Source organism: Oculina patagonica, chromosome 11, assembly GCF_052425735.1.
Source record: "Oculina patagonica isolate OP01 chromosome 11, crgOcupat, whole genome shotgun sequence".
Classification (NCBI taxonomy): domain Eukaryota; kingdom Metazoa; phylum Cnidaria; class Anthozoa; order Scleractinia; family Oculinidae; genus Oculina; species Oculina patagonica.
The window spans coordinates 8353406-8372644 of NC_135768.1; the positions used below are offsets into that span (position 1 = coordinate 8353406).

Here is a 19239-nt window from a genome sequence, read left to right on the forward strand (position 1 = left end):
TGGAGTTGTCAAGTATCGATTACGAACAGCTTGTTCCTGTCCAGCACGATAACCATTAGTCCAACACGTCTCCTATATTGGGTGTATATGTGGGAGGAATACCGCGTAAAATTAACTTATCATAGTGACATGACACCCTTCAGTAGTGAAACGAACACTGCAAGTCCAGTCTCTGCGCATACCCTTACAACGTAAAGTACAGAGCGAGTGCTATTTTGGGGGATTATAAACGGAAAGGCTGTCCCATGAGCTTATATTTGGGAAGGCTTATTTCTTATTTCGAGGGCTTTTTTATTTTCATCATCATCATCGTCATCATCATCATCGCCATCATCATCATCATCATCATCATCATAATCATCATCATCATCATCATCATGATCATCATCTCTTCTTGGGGAATATATCGGGGGGGGGGGGAGGCGGGCTTATTTTTTGAATTTTGCGATCTGCATAATAAATGACAGAAAGTGATGTTTATGAAAGAATCAAAACCTTGTTTTAAAAGTGTTACTTTAATCATATTATTTACAATATAAACACAGAAAATGATGCACTTAAGGCCACTCGTCTAGTATACTTTCGAAAATATATATAAAAAAAGTCGCCAATGGAAGCCTTGAATATCTTCTGATATGAACGGTCGCAAGGTACCCTGGTGTCAGAATTTTCTAACCTTAGTCAGTGGATTGCGTGAACTGCGTACAACTCGCAAAAAAATAAAGAACCTGGCAACCAGGATACTTGGAATATCTAATTTACACTCAAAGCTGCAAAGTTGAGTAATCTCATTTTCAGCGTTTTACATTCGCGGCTGTTATAGCCCATGGAATACAATACCAAAAATATGCGACGAGGTTTCATGAATTTGCCTCTACTGCTTAACATACAACCATCACAAAAATGTCTTCAAAATACGAAACTAATTTATTTCCCAATAAAGCAAGACATTAACAAATGGCCATTATTGTTAAAAGTCTGTGCCTTATTACTCATGATTTGGACAATATAACCGTTATAAAAGTTGTCATGGAAACAACTATAACAAAAGTGCACAATGCTTATATAATAAGATATTTCATCCCTCACAATATTGTTAATGACGGATTATAACTGTTGCAAGCAAAAGACTTCTCGGGAGCCAGAAAACTAAAAAAACGATTCTATATGTACACATTTTCTTTTGAAAATGTTAATTTTCCGCCAAGTTTGCAACATCAAAGTTTAATGAGTGTAACATTATAACAACGTAACAAATTATAAGTAAACCGTTGTAATTATAAGACATCACTGAGTTGCAAAATTACTTCCAGTTTCGACGTCTTCGGTAAACAGAACACAATAAAAAGTTGCACAACCGGAAAAAAGCTCACGAATGTAAAGCATGAGAGACCGGAAGTGAGAGCCAACTTCCGCTCCCTCACGTTCGATGTTTAATCTTGTTACAATAAATTACAAACCCTCGTCCTGGATCGGTTACGCTGACTAAGGTAACTATTAACGATTTCTAAGTTGCGGCAACTTTCTGCGACAAGAGGATGTTCTTCGCCGTAAATCGTTTTGTAGATGACCAGTCCCTTCTCGTGGTATTCTTTTGCTTCATTGTACCGTCCGAGATCTTGATAAACAAGTCCCAAGTTTTTATAACTTACTGCTACATCTGCATGTTCCTCGCCCAAAATCTTTTTCCTGATGGCAAGTCCCTTCTCGTGCTTTTCTTTTGCTTCATTGTACTGTCCGAGATCACGATAAACAAATCCCAAGTTGTTATAACTTGCTGCTACATCTGCATGTTCCTCGCCCAAAATCTTTTTCCTGATGGCCAGTCCCTTCTCCAGGTATTCTTTTGCTTCATTGTACTGTCCGAGATCTTGATAAACAAGTCCCAAGTTGTTATAACTTGCTGCTACATCTGCATGTTCCTCGCCCAAAATCTTTTTCCTGATGGCCAGTCCCTTCTCCAGGTATTCTTTTGCTTCATTGTACTGTCCGAGACCACAATAAACAAGTCCCAAGTTGTTAAAACTTGCTGTTACATGTGCATGTTCCTCGCCGTAAATCTTTTTCCTGATGACCAGTGCCTTCTCGTGACATTCTTTTGCTTCACTGTACTGTCCAAGGTCACCATAAACATTTCCCAAGTTGTTATAACTTGCTGCTACATCTGCATGTTCCTCGCCCAAAATCTTTTTCCTGATGGCCAGTCCCTTCTCCAGGTATTCTTTTGCTTCATTGTACTGTCCGAGATCTTGATAAACAACTCCCAAGTTGTTATAACTTGCTGCTACATCTGCATGTTCCTCGCCCAAAATCTTTTTCGTGATGGCCAGTCCCTTCTCGTGGTATTCTTTTGCTTCATTGTACTGTCCGAGTGTACGATAAACATTTCCCAAGTTGTTATAACTTGCTGCTACATCTGCATGTTCCTCGCCCAAAATCTTTTTCCTGATGGCCAGTCCCTTCTCGTGACATTCTTTTGCTTCATTGTACTGTCCGAGATCTTCATAAACAAGTCCCAAGTTGTTATAACTTGCTGCTACATGTGCATGTTCCTCGCCGTAAATCTTTTTCCTGATGGCCAGTCCCTTCTCCAGGTATTCTTTTGCTTCATTGTACTGTCCGAGTGTACGATAAACAGGTCCCAAGTTGTAATAACTTGCTGCTACATGTGCATGTTCCTCGCCGTAAATCTTTTTCATGATGGCCAGTCCCTTCTCGCGACATTCTTTTGCTTCATTGTACTGTCCAAGGTCACTATAAACATTTCCCAAGTTGTTATAACTTGCTGCTACATCTGCATGTTCCTCGCCCAAAATCTTTTTCCTGATGGCCAGTCCCTTCTCCAGGTATTCTTTTGCTTCATTGTACTGTCCGAGATCTTGATAAAGAAGTCCCAAGTTGTTATAACTTGTTGCTACATCTGCATGTTCCTCGCCCAAAATCTTTTTCCAGATGGCCAGTCCCTTCTCGTGGTATCCTTTTGCTTCATTGTACTGTCCGAGATCTTGATAAACAAGTCCCAAGTTGTTATAACTTGCTGCTACATCTGCATGTTCCTCGCCCAAAATCTTTTTCCTGATGGCCAGTCCCTTCTCCAGGTATTCTTTTGCTTCATTGTACTGTCCGAGACCACGATAAACAAGTCCCAAGTTGTTAAAACTTGCTGATACATGTGCATGTTCCTCGCCGTAAATCTTTTTCGTGATGACCAGTGCCTTCTCGTGATATTCTTTTGCTTCATTGTACTGTCCAAGGTCACTATAAACAAGTCCCAAGTTGTTATAACTTGCTGCTACATCTGCATGTTCCTCGCCCAAAATCTTTTTCCTGATGACCAGTCCCTTCTCGTGATATTCTTTTGCTTCATTGTACTGTCCGAGATTTCGATAAACATTTCCCAATTTGTTATAACTTGCTGCTACATCTGCATGTTCCTCTCCGTAATTTTTTTTCCTGATGACTAGTGCCTTCTCGTGATATGACTTTGATAATTCATACTGGCATGCCAATGACAGTGCATTTCCGTGCTCTTCAAAGATCTTTGCTTTTAATTGGTCACCCTCTCTTGTGCTACTGATGTATTGAACACAATCACAGGCTGATGCGGAAAATAAATTTGCAACTGATGGATTGCTGAGGCGACAACACACTGAAGCAGTGGAGCAAAGCCACAAAACAATGTTGTCTGGAGGAATAAAGGGTGTTAACTCTTTCACTAAAACATCTTTTGTAGCAAAAGAATTAGAAATAATTCTATGCAACTCTTTACAATGGGTCACAATTTTACGTAGCATTACACAAACGTACCCGCTTTCATTTAAAATATTACGCTTTGACTCAGTAAGGGAGCGAAACTCCTCCATTGCCACAGATATACACTCAAGTTTTTCTGTAAGGTCAACATCCAGCGTCAACATTTTTTTGAGTGCTTTATGAATAACGTTATGTACTCTTATATAGTCGGGTCTCCCATCTTTACTGTATAAGCAAGTAGTGAGGGAGGATTGTAAAATCTTTGCTCTGATTAACTCTTCTGTTTCTCCTGAGGTGCGATATTTGACAAAGTTAACAGCTGCCTCTACTGGGAGCGATTCGGAATCACAAAGTGAAAGAAATAACAGTACCTGGCGAAGAACTTGATCGCTTTCCAACGCACTATTTATTGCCATTGTTATTGCAGTAGTCATTGTTTTCGAATACGCTGGATTCCCTTCAGCAAGAGGTTTTTGTGTCGCTTCATGATCGCCACGACCGAATGCTTCTATGTAGTTTGTCCAACTGTAATTTGGAGAACCTTTTCGCACAACAGTTTGTACATAGAATGCAGCGGCTGCTAAGGCAAGTGGTTGATAATCTAGAACCTCAGTAACCGTTTGAACTTGGTCGTCATTTGACATTTGCGCAACTTGTTTCAATAGCTCCACTGCGTCCTCCGGCTGCATTCCTGCACTTAGGGATTCGTGGTAAGTATGAGGAGCATTTGTAGGAATCACACTGCTGTCTTGAGTTGTAATCAATACCTGACCGTGACCCCATTCTTCACTGGCAGTCTGAGGCAGATAGCTACGAACCAGGGACAGGTCAACAACGTTATCAGCAATTATTAACCACTCTGAGAACTGTCTAGTCTTTGGCAGGGTTAAACAACGGAGATGCTGGACTATTTCCTTGGGGCTGTTTAATTTCGAGGTCGTCAGGTTAGTTAGAGTGTATTCTGTAATTTCTAACCGTTTAGCCAGACTGATATACGAGTCTGCTAGCGTTTCAAGTGTTTCTGCATTAAGGGTTGCGACAAATGTTAAGCCTTTCCTGTTACTTGACCACTTTGTAAAGATTTCTTGTCCAATTCGACGAGCAATTTGAGTTTTGCCACACCCAGGATTTCCTGACAGAAAAATGGTACTGACTGCTCCATTACTTTCATCGTGAAGCTCTTGCATTTTTGACATAATCCTTGTGACATCATTTGAACGTCTGATGATCTGATGACATGGTTTGAATGTGAGATTACAGAAAGACTCGACTTTGGAATTAATCTCTTGCATGAGACATTCAACTTGTTCTTCTTTACTCTGTATCGTGTCTTGTGCGACTTGTAAATCAGATACAACAGCTTCGACTTGTTTTTCTTTTGTCGTAATTGTGTCTTGTGCGACTTGTAAATCAGATTTGGCTTGTCTCAATTCTGCTAGGAGATTAGCAGACTGTAACTTTAAGTTATTTACTTCTGCCGTGGGAAAGCTCGTCTGGTTTTTAACTGCTTCGATATCAATGACTGGAAGACTTAAAGAGTTGAACGCAAGCAACACTCTTGCAACATAATTTTTGAACTCAGCATCCGTAAGTTTGGCTTCCCTGATGTGAGCAATATCATTTCGGACCTGACGAAGATCATCGACTTCTTTCCTGATTGCTGCACTAATGGTTGTGCCAATGCTATCTGAGAAGAGGATTGCGAAGAACAAACAACTACAGTCCCACTCTGCCGTGTTTCCATTCTGTATTGTCGCTAGAAATCTTGCGTTCTTTGAACGGCTTCTACGAGATTCGTTGTTGTAGAAGTCTAATCCATTCTTTGGTGTGTCTTTCCATTCTCCAAGGGTTGTTTTGTAACGAAAATCCCATTCTTGTCTGAAGATTTTTCGTAGACCTTCGGGCACCAAGTTAAAAGCGATGTAACAAATTCGAAAATAGTTTAATTGTTCTGATGAGTACTCCATTCTGTAAAGCCCTACAGTGAAAATCATCAGGCGTTGGCAAGTTTGTTTAACAAAACAAAAAGATCCGCTGATGCCCGTGGGGCATAATCTGCGGTAGTAATGTTTGTGTACGTTTGGTTTTTGGCAGGGGCGTGTAAGCCGTACAAAGGTAATTTGGATGCCACCAACCCCACCACGTCAAAAATGCGCGGCTGGAACTCTTTGAATTTGTCTTTCATTTTCTTGGCACATTATTATAACTGTAATAATAAAAAGACCCTACTCATATATTAGACAGTTCGCAGTCCCCTATTTCCCCGTGTTTGTCGTGAGACATCGCTGTGTTTGACTTTTCGTCATCTTTTTTTTTTCATTAACAAGGGCAACCTGGGGAGAGAGCAAAATGCCCGTGGGGAGGGGATCTGGTGCGGACTGTTCCATTTTCCATTGTCACAGGTATAGAGGACTGTAAACAGTTTACTCATAGAGCTGCCAGAAAAAAATAGGACGTCACGAAAACGTCTGTACGAAGTGCATGGCACATTTGACTCTAGCCTGAATTTCAGACATCCCTCTTTGGCCGCCTACCCCGGCCCTAATGCCGTCTGGTGACGTCACTACACTTTGGTTTAATTCATGCGGAAAAGTTTCTGTCGAGGCCATGACTTTGTGTAAGAAAAATCGCTTCAATAAAGGATTACAGGGTAAAGAATTGTTTTTATAGTAAACTGTAGAAAAGTTGAGACTAATGGATAAGATTTTCATCGACTGCAGGCTATATTATTTACGGAACCGATTTAATCTGAACTGATTTGCTGTATCTAGCGATCAAAATATAATATGTTACGCAGCGGACAAATACAACACACTTGTGAATACTTAAATGAATCAATTTAGACGGTTTCAGAGGCATCAAGAACCGGAATTCAATACAAGAATATCCTACTTGACCGTGCACATTGAGTTCAGAAATCACTGGCTCGTCGAGGCTGCAGGGCAAAGGCGTCGAGCAGCTTTATCCAAAAAAAAAAATTACCGGCCTGGCAGCTGGTCATTGGTGGCATAGTGGGGATGATAAATGTGGGTTAAAAAATTCCCAGTTGATGCGTGACACTTTCAAATTAGTACTATAAAAAAAAACTAAAAAAAATGTTGTCAAACAGTGTCATTTTGTGTAATTAACACAAACGTTTCGGGCATAGCCCTTCATCAGTGTGAAAACCGTTTTCCAATGTGTGTACGCGATCGCATGTTGGATTTAAAAGGCCCAAGAGCGCGCGAAAACCTGAGCGCGCGCGCCCAGTTTAAATGAAATGAAAAGCATTGTTCAAGCCCAGCGGTTTCATTGAACCGAGCTTAAAAATGCTTTCCATTTCAATTTGCTTCCGTATGGGATGATTCCCACTTAGAAAATCGTGTACCCGGGTTCGATTCTTCTTGGTGTCAACTTTTTTTTAACTTAAAAAAGGTAAAGCGTGATGTTTACTTCATGTATGAAAAAATAAGAAGTCTCACATGGTCAGAAGTAATGCTTGGTAATGCTTTCCTGCATGTCGAAGCGACGAATGCCGCCAACTTAAAACCTACCGGTTTACTTTTACTATTCTACATCCGTAGGTAAATTAAAAGGGTAATAAACTTAAGGTAAATGACTAGTAATTTCATTTCTGGGAAGTTGAACTCTTTCGAACTCTTTGCAAACGTTTTCAAATGACAATCCTCGCGCGTTTAGATAACTTCACATAATTATGCAAATAATTTGTAAATCAACCAATCAAAATCACTATCCGGTTTTCGCGTAGTGACGTTACCGGACGGCATTAGAGCCGGATTTTTTTAGACGACCCTTCTCGAGAGTAGGCGACCAGAGAGGGATGTCTGAAATTCAGGCTAATTTGACTCCAGCAAAAGACAGATTAAGCGACAAACCAATTTATTTTTGAGCGTGGTGGGTGTTTCTCCTTAATTTTTCAAAGATTTTTTTTCTTTTACCCACCGCCGACTTACCCTCGTGTTCTCTTTCAATTGCCATTCTTCGTTTGCTCCCCAACAAACGAATCGATTGGACAGGCTAGATACCCGATTGGGCTCCAGGCAGTCTAATATACCAATTTGCAATAGAGTTAAAGGGACTACGTCACGGGGATTTCGCAGATTTTGGTCTTAACTGATCTGAAATAATTGGTAGGCAACTTTACCTATGAAAAACATTATCTTTAAACATTAAACTGAAGATATACCTTTTAAAAATGGACCTATTTTTTTAAATTTCCTACGACACAAAAATAAATTTTGGGTGTTCAAAAATCTGTTAAAATCCGTAACATAGTCTCCTTAATGTTCGCGGGCGTTGATACCTTTTTGACCCGACTCAGGTGCATTTTAACCCGAGCCGCAGGCAAGGGCTAAAAATTAGCTCTGAGAAGGGCCAAAACGTATTTACACCCAAGAACACCAATTATATTTATTTACTGTTACAATAATTTCAGAGGGCATTTAGAAAAGGAATCAAACACAGAAAGCGATATCTTGAACACTGCCGTTGACAAAATTGGGCAGAAAACCGCTAAAGTACTCGGAAATAGCAGAATTCTGTCGAAAGCAAAGAAATAGTCGTCATTTAGAAGTGTTAATTTAATTGTGCTGTTAACTGAACTGGCAGTTTGGCTTTATGCCTGAGCTGAGCGAGTTTGAAAAAAAAAATCAAAAAACACAAACCAGGGGGCGGGGGATAGAAACCCGGTCTGGAACCGCGTAGCAATGCTCTCACAACTTGCAACGCGCTCAATTCACGATGTAGTCAGCGGTTTTTGGACGATGATGCAACAGGCAATCTTTCCCCGCGAAATTAAAACTATGGCAGTCACGACTACCATGCTGTTGAATCACTTATTATAAAGGGGTCCAATTCTCTTAACCCTATTCAGACCGGGCTTTTTTGGACCTTCTCAGACCGGGGGGGGGAGGGTTCGGAAGCCCCCCCCCCTATGTCCCTATGTAACTTCCAAAATATTTAAGCAATCATCTTAAAACTTATAGGATGTATGGTATGTCCAAAACTCTTTCATTTGGTATACGTCACGTGGGATGGTGACGTCACATCACGTGACAATTACATCATGATGTCAAAACAGCCGCCATCTTGGATCCGCCATCTTGGATTTCAAAATTTTTCCAAAATGCCAGAAAACCACCCAAAATCACTGCAAAGTACTCAAAATAAATAAAAACGTGCTTTAAACCTCTAAAAATGTAAAAATAGTTCCATTTAAGTTGATTTTTATTAACAGAAACACGCAAAATTACAAATTTGGGAAAACATGCCTGTCAAAATGCCGTTGCCATGGTGATGTCAAGTTCCTGACACATCATGTAACCCTATCAAATTGTTGCCAGATAAATTTTAGGAAAACTCAGAAAGTTTGGCAGCGTTTGGTTAAGTCTTAAACAAGTTATAAAAGGTCAAAGTCAGCGCGGGCCTCAAAAGCCCCCCCCCCCGGTCTGAATAGGGTTAACTAAAAATCTAAAACCAGTGTGATTATCTGAAAATTTCGTCATCGTCGTGTAGTTATAAGAACGCAGAATTTTGTGATGCCGTGCTACTTTATAGTGCTGAAATGCAAATGATTGTACCACGATGAATGAGTCAAAACAAAAAACGATTAAGTCAACAAACAACCTCGAAACAATAGTGAAAGAACAATAGTTCCGTCCGGCGAAGGAAGATTCGATCGCCACGTTTTCATTAATTACCATTTCCGTGATGGTTTTATTTCATAACAAACACCACATATTGACACCAAGAACCTTTCCGGAGACATTTTCGCTGCTTTAAAGACAAAACTTAGAAAACCTTTTTTTTTCACTACTATAAAAAATAATAATCAAACTCTCCCACTGGTCCCATGTTGTTATGGCCGCTGACTGCCGCCCCGATGATTGCTTTGCAAGTTGTGAGAGTATCGCCCAGATTTCATATAAGAGAATGTATGGGAAGTTGCCCCCCCCCCCCCCCTCCGCTTGAGACAAACTAACATTTACTTTGCCGCCTTTTACTTTTTCGTCATAAAGCTCAAAACCAGTTTGCAGTCGAGGATGGAAGCGGAGCTTGGAGTGATGCCAGCCAGCAGGAAGGGCGCGAAGAGTTGAGTGGTTTTCAGTTCTGATTGGCTGGCTTCAATATTTTTTTATTTCTGATTGATCCACGGCAGCGGGCTAAAATGCAATGAGTTCATCATTTTAGCCTGCAAAGTACGCTACAATGCCCCATGAAATTATTATAAGTAGTGATTTTAGATTTGATAAGATACATCTAATGCACACCTTAATGGCCTACGTAAAGTCCATCTCGGCGGCTCACAGCTCTGTAAATATAGCAAAGAGAAATAAAGTTAAAATGTGCCAGTAAAGCGAATAGCAGACGGGAGCAAAATTAAATGGGTCAACTTATTGTTTAGAATTTCTCTGACGTTTACAATATACAAATCTGTTATTTGCTTTTCACTGCTATACTTTCCTACCCCCACCCCACCCCCTCCCCCCCCCAAAAAAAAAACTTATTTATATAAGATAGCAAAGTCAAAAGTTCTCATTAAGTTACCCAGATCAAATTTAAATCAAAGTATTCAAATTGTGGGAGTGAAGAGTTATATGATCTCTTCTTGGAACAATGGATGGCTTAACAACAACAACAACAACAACAACAACAACAACAAACAACAAAAAATAGGATAACTAGACATCTTTAATGACCTTCACAGGATTTAGTTCAGGTAAAATTGTTCCGTTACGCTATCTATGTGTGGAACTCTAATTAATTAATAGAGAGCGTTCGTTTTTAGTGTTTGCTTCAGCAGAATTGGAAACATTGTTTTGCATCATTCACCCGGCTAAATAAATGCGCAGTAGTCTGATATTTTTCCATAATATATCTTGTACCTAACAGTGATTAAACCTTATTTCTTCCCAGAACAGCAATACAAAAGCAAGGAAGCAGGTCAGGAGAATTAAGGAAATGATCACATAATTTTGACGTATTAACAACGGAGAAAGTTGTCCTAATTGTTACGATCAAAATGAAACCATCCAGTTTTACTTTGATAAATAAAATTTGGAGTGTATAAACTTACTGAAACTCGCAATCCTGCTTTTGGTCACTGAAGTTGATTAAACAGTGCTAGTAGATCTAGAAAGTAAGAAAACCTTAACATCAAGCAAATGCAAGTGGCACTTGTTCACCAGATGTTGACATGTTACGTTTGTTCGGACTAAACTGCTATGCAAAATGTTCTATTTCAGAACAGATCATTACATTCCTTTTAACAATAACTAAAAGTGGCTATAAGCCACTAAACTCGGAAAAGTTATTATGAAACAAGAATCGAAAACAACAAACTGACAAATAAAGGTTTGCTAATACAAATGATGTTAAACTTTCCAAACTTCTGTTTACTTCACTTTGATTGTCATCAAATACTGATCGAGAGCAGACCGAAAGGCCAAGAGATAGAGTTGCCATCTGTTGCAAATTGATTTCTTTCTTTTTATTTTTCCTTTCTGTTATTTGAAGGTAACGGAAAATAATAATAATAATAATTTATTTATATATCATTGGCTATAAGTCGAGCGATTTTTTTTCAGCAAATCATACTGAAATAAATTCATCTTTAGCTGAGTGTTTTGGGTTAGTTTTTTCTAACTGATTCTAAAAAACCAAAGGTTTACGGTCTCTGCTTATAGCTGAATAAATATCATAATGTTATTTCAAGAAAACTGACATTAATACAATATTTCAGTTGGTGACTAAGCATGTTAATTTTATGTAATTTAACAAGAAATGTAGGTAACATAGAAAAGGTCTAATTCTGTAGAGGCCTTAAAACACTTGCACGCATTGCGTGCATATGTCTAACAGGAAACGAGTGAAGGAGTGATGGAGTGAATTCACTTCGCCCACTACAACTCTTTTCCGAGTTAAAAAGCAGCAAACGGTATCAAACTAACTTTTTGGGCACTAGCACTTCATTTTTCGATCTATTAAACTGGGAATAAAAAATTCTGATATTGATATTATTCGATTTGATTCACACTCAGACGTAAATAATGTTGAGGTCTATTACATGTTTCATCAGTGTATCGAAGTGTATTTATGAAGTTACTAACTTCTGTACTTGGAAACTGGACTTAATTAAATAGTGCCACAAGCTGGGAACTAGACGGTAGAAAAAACGTAATTAAAAACACTTAACAACTGGCAAGAGAAGCTAGTAAATAGACATGTACATGACAGTGCTTCCATTTCCCTCATTTCGAACTCTTTGATGATCCAGTTGCCTTTGTAGCAGTCACGTGCCCTAGGGTGGCAATTTGTTGTTTAAAAACCGTGATGGCGAAGAAATTAATTCTGTCCGGCAAACTGTTAGCCTCCCACGCAGTCGTTCTAAGGCGCGATCGTGGGGAGGAGTGAAACACGATCGCCCCTAAGAACAACTGCGTGGGAGGCTAGCAAACTGTAAGAAAATTTCAATCATCGCAGAAAACTCAACTTTTAACCAAAATATGTGAAATAAAAGACCCCTCATCGTCTCGCATGATCCAGACAAAAAATAGAAAAATAAAATCTTTGGCCTTTCTGAATGCACTGCACAACTGATTGGACACTTTGACACCTTCTAATATACACCTACATGAAAACGTTCCAAAATCATCGTAGTTTCTTCTCGGTGGCACACAGTTTTGGCAGTTTTGCACTCTGAACAATGAAAACGAGCTAGAATTCCTGACAGACGGTGCAAGCGAAGTGTTATATGATCCACTCGCATTAGGAACAATGAATCACTTGTAATCACTAAGTTAGCACGAGACGGGAAAACGTATTAAAAGGTCAGCTAGAAGTCTAGCAGAGTCCTTCATTAAATTAACATTCTGTCACATCGACTTAAATTGATTTCTCTTTCTTTTATTTGCTAAAAAGTGCAATTTGCTTTTCATTGCTTTATGTACTTTAAAATTAGCAAAAATTGTATGCCTTGAGGTAAAATTGTTCAGTTTCACTTGTGTTTTTTTCTCGGTGCCTACTTTATCAGACAATACAAACATTAAAGTAAGCACTTGTACATACACATATATATATGTTGTGGTTTAATTTTTTCTTTGGTTTAATTTTTTTCAAACCAGTTTGATTTTTATTTTCCTTTGTTTGAGATTATGTTAATGAATATAAGACAATGAAAAATAAAAATCAAACTGGTTTGAAAAATTTTAAACCAAAGAAAAAATTGAACCACAACATATACACGTTATGCTCACATGCTTTATTTGTAATCGATTGATATTTTTCCATAATCTTACACCTTGCAGTGATCAAGCCTGATTTTTCTTCAAAACAACAATACAAAATCAAGCATTCAGTAATTAAAGGAGAAGTAAGCAATGATCACCAAAAGAAATACGCGCTATAATGTATTGACATCGAAGAAAAATTATCTCAATTGTTATAATAAGAAATGCATGGAAACCAGTAAGGAGAATTTACATGTTCACATATGTCAGAACTAAAAGAAGAAATTAGAACATTTTGCACTCGTATCTGCTGTTTCCGTAATTAATAATAAATGATTGTGTAGTGTGGTAAAATGCTGGAGGCTTCTTTAATTTGTTTACTGCAGAAATCACCAAAAGTTGTGCGATAATAATTTTGTTGAAACTTGAATAAACTTAAGTTATATAGACGTACTACAATTTGAAATCCTGTTTTTGGTCACTAAATTTAAAGTTGATTATGCTTCAAACTGGATCTAAGAAGTACGAAAATGGAATTTAAAACCTAAACAACAGCTTAATACACCAACATGTCACTGTTCGAACTAACTGCTTTGCAAAATGTTCGATTTTAGAACAGACAATCACGTTCCTTTGAACATAGTTATTAAAACAGCAGTAAACGCGTATACCAATTCTAAAATAAATTCTGGGGCATTTCACGTTCTCGATGTATGGCAACGAATAACAAATCTTCTACAACAGTATTCAACAGTTATTAACAATTATGAAATTCGGATATTAAATCAGTTTGATACACACGTAGACGAAAACAATGTCGAGTTCTAACTTACTCGAACTAGTACTCTTGTATTTGGCCACTGGATTTGATTGAAAAGTGCTACAAACTGGAATCTGGAAGGTAAAAAGAAAACGCAATGAAAAACTAAACAATAAGCAAGGCAGCTAGAACAAATATAAGGGATATGTTCTAGCTGGTCTTTACTAGGTGTATCCCAGAACTGTTTACTGTCGAGTTAGACTCATGTTTTGCTGCTTCTATAGCAGTCTAGGGTCCCGTGGATGCAGTTGGAGGTCTGAGTTTTCGAGACACCCGATTTAAAACCGTAATTTAAGCGAAATACTGTCCGGCCAACTGTTAGAGAAGCTTAGAGAATTACAATCTTCACAGAAAACTTAACTTTGCCAAAATACGATACTGTATGTGAAATCAAAGACCTCTCGTCTTCTTACATGATCCTCAAAATAAAATTACCTACATAAAATGTCCAAACTGTTCGTGAAGTTTCTTCTCGGTGGCGCACAGTTTTGTCAGTTTTGCATTCTGAACAAATGAAAACGAAAGTGGATTGTGCAAACAAAGTGACGTTATATGATCTGCTCGCATTATGAACAATGGATGGCTTGTAATCACGAAGTTAGCACGAGACAGAAAAACAAGGTCAACTCTATGTCTAGAATTCCTCTCCACTAAAATAATTTAACATCCTGTCAAATTTTACATCGATTTCGCTTTCTTTTATTACCACAAATTGTGGTTTGTTTTTTACTGCTTCATGTACTTTCAAATTTTAAAAGCAAAAAATAGTAGACTTTGATGGAATATACAGCTCGCGAAGAGCTCATTTCGGGTGCTCCTCATTGAAATGGCAAGCATTGTCTTACATAATTTGCAAGCAATTGATATTTTTTCCATCATCTTTAACTTAACAGCATTGAAATCTAATTTTTCCTGAAAACAGCAATACAAAATCAGCAAGAACGTCAGCAGATGTAAATTAAATGAACACCAAAAGGAAAATGTATAAATAGCAATGTATTGATACCAGAAAGGAATTGTATGTTCACAATAGGTTTGAACTAAAACTATTTATTATAACATTCTGTACTCTTATACTTTTATCTGAACTGCTGTTTTCGTATTACGAAAATCATTAGTGTAGGGAGGTGCAATATTGGAGTTTTCTACAATTTGTTTGCTGCGGAAATTATCGAAAGTTTTGCGACAATTAAAGTCCCATTTCAAGTAGTTCTGCATATACCGTCCCTTACAATTGTCAATTAACTGAACCAATACTCTTTCTACAGGCAAATCAATTTTTAAATAAGGCAATTTGCGAATTCAGAAACCTCAGATTTCCCGTTCCCATGCAATCAAGAGACACATAAGATCTATCGAGTTTGCGCATCCCGACACATTTGTTACCGCGCGCACTCGCGCGCACTGGTTTCTGAACCCGTGTTAAAGAGTACTGAAATTTGTACGCAAATATGCACTGAAAGAACGCTACGTATCCTGTATTAAAGCGGAGGGAACACAAGATTCTTTGAAGTTCTGTCCTTAGTTTGGTAATAATGTTCTGAACCGAACAGCAAACAAAACGAAACTGAAAGTTACACTGATTTGCGAAGTTACACTCCTTCGCTATATACATCCTCCAACTGGTTTTCTCGTTTTGACTTTTGACTTTGCCTTCCTATTTTATGCCAATAATTTTTTTACTTCGCGAGAGTTCTGCTTTTTCTTTTTTTTTAATCGCATGGTTTCACTTTGATCAGAACATAATTTTGAGCATATTGAGTGAATTGTTTCAGTTTGTATAAACTTACTCGAACTCGCAGTCCTGTTCAGTTCTCGGTCACATAAGTTGATTAAACAGTGCTACAAGGTGGATCTAGAAAGTAAAAAGAAAAATGGAAATTAAAACCCAAACAACAAGCAAGCGGCACTAGTACACCAACATGTCACTGTTCGGTCTAAGCTGCTCGAAAAGCAAAATGTTCGATTTGAGAACAGATCGTCACATTCCTTTAATAAACCCTGATACAAACAGCAACAAACGATATCGATACCAAAAGGAATGGCATTTCACCTTTTCGATTTAACTGTGAATAACAAATCGTGACAACAGTATTCAACAGTTATAGGAATTACGAAATTCTGACTTTGCATGTAAAAGATACACTGACGAAATCAACTTAAAATTTGAAAAATTGGCTTTAAAAATCCTGACATAATCTTAGTCTTCCAAGAATAAGCTGGCTTATATATATATATATTCTTTTTTCTAAGAAACAAAGATAAATTCAATTTGATACACAGTTAGACCTAAACTATGTTGACTTTCTATTAGTTGCTCATTGTTTTTATAAAGAAACTTACTAGAACTAGTACTCCTGCACTTGGCCACTGAACTTAAGTAAAAAGTGCTACAAGCTGGGACCTAGACAGTAGAAAAAAAGTAATTAAAAACCCTTAATTAACAAAAAGGAAAAGACTGATGCTAATACATAAACATGTACATGTAAATCCTCCTATTCCCCTTTGCTGGTTTTACCTAGGTATACCCCAGAACTGATCGCCGTCGATTTAGGCTGTTTTGTTTCCTCTGTAACAGTTTCTTGTTTTGAAACCATGATAACGAAGAAATTAGTTCCGTCCGGAAAACTGTGAGAGAATTCCAATCTTCACAGAAAACTCAACTTTACATGTTTATATGTACAAACACAAAGACTCCTCATCTTCTCGCATGATTCTCACAAATAAAATCAATGGTCTTTATGAATTACCACACAGTCAACTGATTAGACACAATTCTAATACACCTACATAAAACGTCTAAAATGATCGTGAAGCTTCTTCTCGGTGGCGCACAGTTTTGTCAGTTTTGCACTCTGAACAAATGAAAACGAAAGTAGATTCCTGTCAGACAGTTCAAGTGAAGCGTTATATGATCCGCTCGCAATAGGAACAATAGATGGCTTGTAATCACGAAGTAAGCACGAGACGGAATAAGATATGAAAGGTCAACTAGAGGTCTAGAAATTTCCTTTACTAAATTTAACATACTGACACTTGAACTGAAATTGATTTCTCTTTCGTTTATTTGCCAAAAACAGCAATTTGCTTTTCACTGCTTTATGTATTTTAAAAGTAGGAAAAAATATATGCCTTGAGGTAAAATTGTTCAGTTTCATTGTGTGTTTTTTTTCACAGTGCCTACTTTTTCAGACAATACAAATATTGTCCTACATGTTTTGCTGTGCTTTATTTTGAAATCGATTGATATTTTTCTATAATCTTACACCTTACAGTGATCAAGCCTGATATTTCTTCAAAACAACAATACAAATTCAAGCAGCACAGGAGAAGTGAGGAATGATCATCAAAAGGAAAATGCGCTAAAATGTATTGACATCGACGACAAATTCTCTCAATTGTTGTTTTAAGAAATGCATGGCAACCAGTAAGGAGAATTTGCATGTTCACAATAGGACTATTTTGAACTAGTATCTGCTGTTTTCGTAACTAAGAATAAAAGATAGTGTAGCGGGGGTAAAATGTTGGAGTTTTCTTTAATTTGTTTATTGCGGAAATCACCAAAAAAGTGTGACCGAAGTCCTGTTTCACAGAGTTCCGCATCTACCCGTCGATTATCAAATGCCAATTTACTGAAGCTATTCTCTTTCTACAGGCAAATCAATTTTTTAATACTGCATTTTGAGAATTAAAAACATCAGATCTCTTGTTTTATATCTGTACATCCCGATATATTCGTTGCCGACCTGTACTAAAAATACGCTAAAGGTACGTGAATTTATACTGAAAGGTAAAATCGTCCTGTTCTAAAGCTAGGGTGTAATGTGGTTTCACTTTGGCATCATTTGAAGTATATTAAGTAAATTGTATTTATATAAACTAGCTCGAGCTGGCAGTTCTGTTCTTGGTCACTGAAGTTGATTAAACTGCAGTGCTACAAGGTGGATGTAAAAAGAAAAAAGAAAATGAATTTTAAAGCTAAACAACAAGCATGCTGCACTAGTACATGTCATTGTCTGGACTTAACGGCAAAATGTTCGATTTTAGAACACATCATTACACACCTTTGAAAATCTACTGCAGCAGACGATACCGATTCCAAAAGATTTTGGGGCATTTTAACTTCTCGATATAAGTGCGAATAACAAATCCTTTACAACAGCATTCAACAGTTATAAGAATTATGAAATCCTAATATTGCACGTACAACATAAACTGATGAAATCAACTCGGAAATTAAATGTTTTCAGTAGCATGGTTATAAAAATGTTGACATTATAAATCTCTTCTAAGAATCAGCTTATATTTCTAAGAAATTACAATTAATTTATTTTAATAAAAATTAAGACCTAAAACATTTTGAGATCTATTAGTTGTAACTCACTTGAAATAGTGCTCCTGTACTCGGCCACTGAACTTAATTAAAAAGTGCTACAAGCTGGGATCTGGAGGGGAGGAAAACAAAATGAATTACAAACCCTTAATCGACAATAAGCAAGAGATGTTAGTACATGAACATGTACATATAAATTCTCCTTTGTTGGCTTGTTTTTACTTGGTGTGCCGCAGAACTGATCGCTGTCGATTTAGGCTGTTTTGTTGCCTTTGTTGCAGTTTCTTGTTGTTTTGAAACGAAGAAATTAATTCCGTCCGAAAAACTGTAAGAGAATCTCAATCTTCACAAAAAACTCAACTTTACATGTTTATATGTACAATCACAAGGACTCCAAATCTTCTCTCATGATCCTCGCAAATAAAATCATAGATCTCTTTGAATTTACCGCAATTAACTGATTATAGACGCACGTCTAACACACCTACTTGAAACGTCAAAATTATCCGTAAAGTTTCTTCTCAGTGGCGTACAGTTTTGTCAGTTTTGCGATCTGAACAAATGAAAACGAAAGTGGATTGTGCAAGCGAAGTGTTATATGATCTGCTCGCATTATCAAGAATGAATGGCTTGTAATCACGAAGTGAGCACGAGACGAGAAAAGATATTAAAAGGTCAACAAGAAGTCTAGAATTTCTCTTCACAAAAATTTCACATCCTGTCTAAATTTACATCGATTTTGCTTTCTTTTGTTAGCGAAAGCTGTGGTTTGATTTTTCATGCTTTGTCTGTTCATGTACATTCAAATAAGAAAAAGAAATGTACGACTTAGATGGAATTTTATACAGTTCGCTAAAAAGCTCACTTTCGGTGCTCGCTTCGTCAGAAAAGTATTGCATTGAACACACACATTATTTTGCACGCGATTGTAATTTTCCAGCATCTTTAACTTAACAGGATTTAAACCTAATTTTTTCTCAAAACAACAGTGCTTAAATTAATCAGCAAGCAGGTCAGAAGATATAAAGAAATGATCACCAAAAGGAATTAAAATGCAATGACGAAGTGGCAAATTCTCCCAACTTTCATTATTAAGAAATTATAGA

The 19239-nt window shown here is 37.5% G+C and overlaps 1 protein-coding gene across 8 annotated transcripts in view; it reads right to left on the reverse strand.

Moving 5' to 3' along the window:
• Positions 1-502: 502 nt before the first annotated feature.
• LOC144631042 (uncharacterized) overlaps positions 503-19239 on the reverse strand; it is a 38728-nt gene continuing 19991 nt past the window's right edge. For 3 of the 8 annotated variants that reach the window (XM_078489412.1, XM_078489405.1, XM_078489409.1), the window contains 6 exons: positions 18185-18245; positions 16144-16204; positions 15591-15655; positions 13814-13874; positions 10829-10884; positions 503-5731 (listed from right to left, as the gene is read on the reverse strand). In XM_078489412.1, the coding sequence (XP_078345538.1) occupies positions 1443-5720 (4278 nt within the window). In that variant the 5' untranslated portion in view covers positions 5721-5731; positions 10829-10884; positions 13814-13874; ... (1 more) ...; positions 16144-16204; positions 18185-18245 and the 3' untranslated portion in view covers positions 503-1442. Of the gene's footprint in view, positions 5732-10828; positions 10885-13813; positions 13875-14239; positions 14346-15590; positions 15656-16143; positions 16205-18184; positions 18246-18617; positions 18871-19239 lie in introns of those variants that run through there. The other 5 variants (XM_078489408.1, XM_078489410.1, XM_078489411.1 and 2 more) reach the window with 4 other exon arrangements.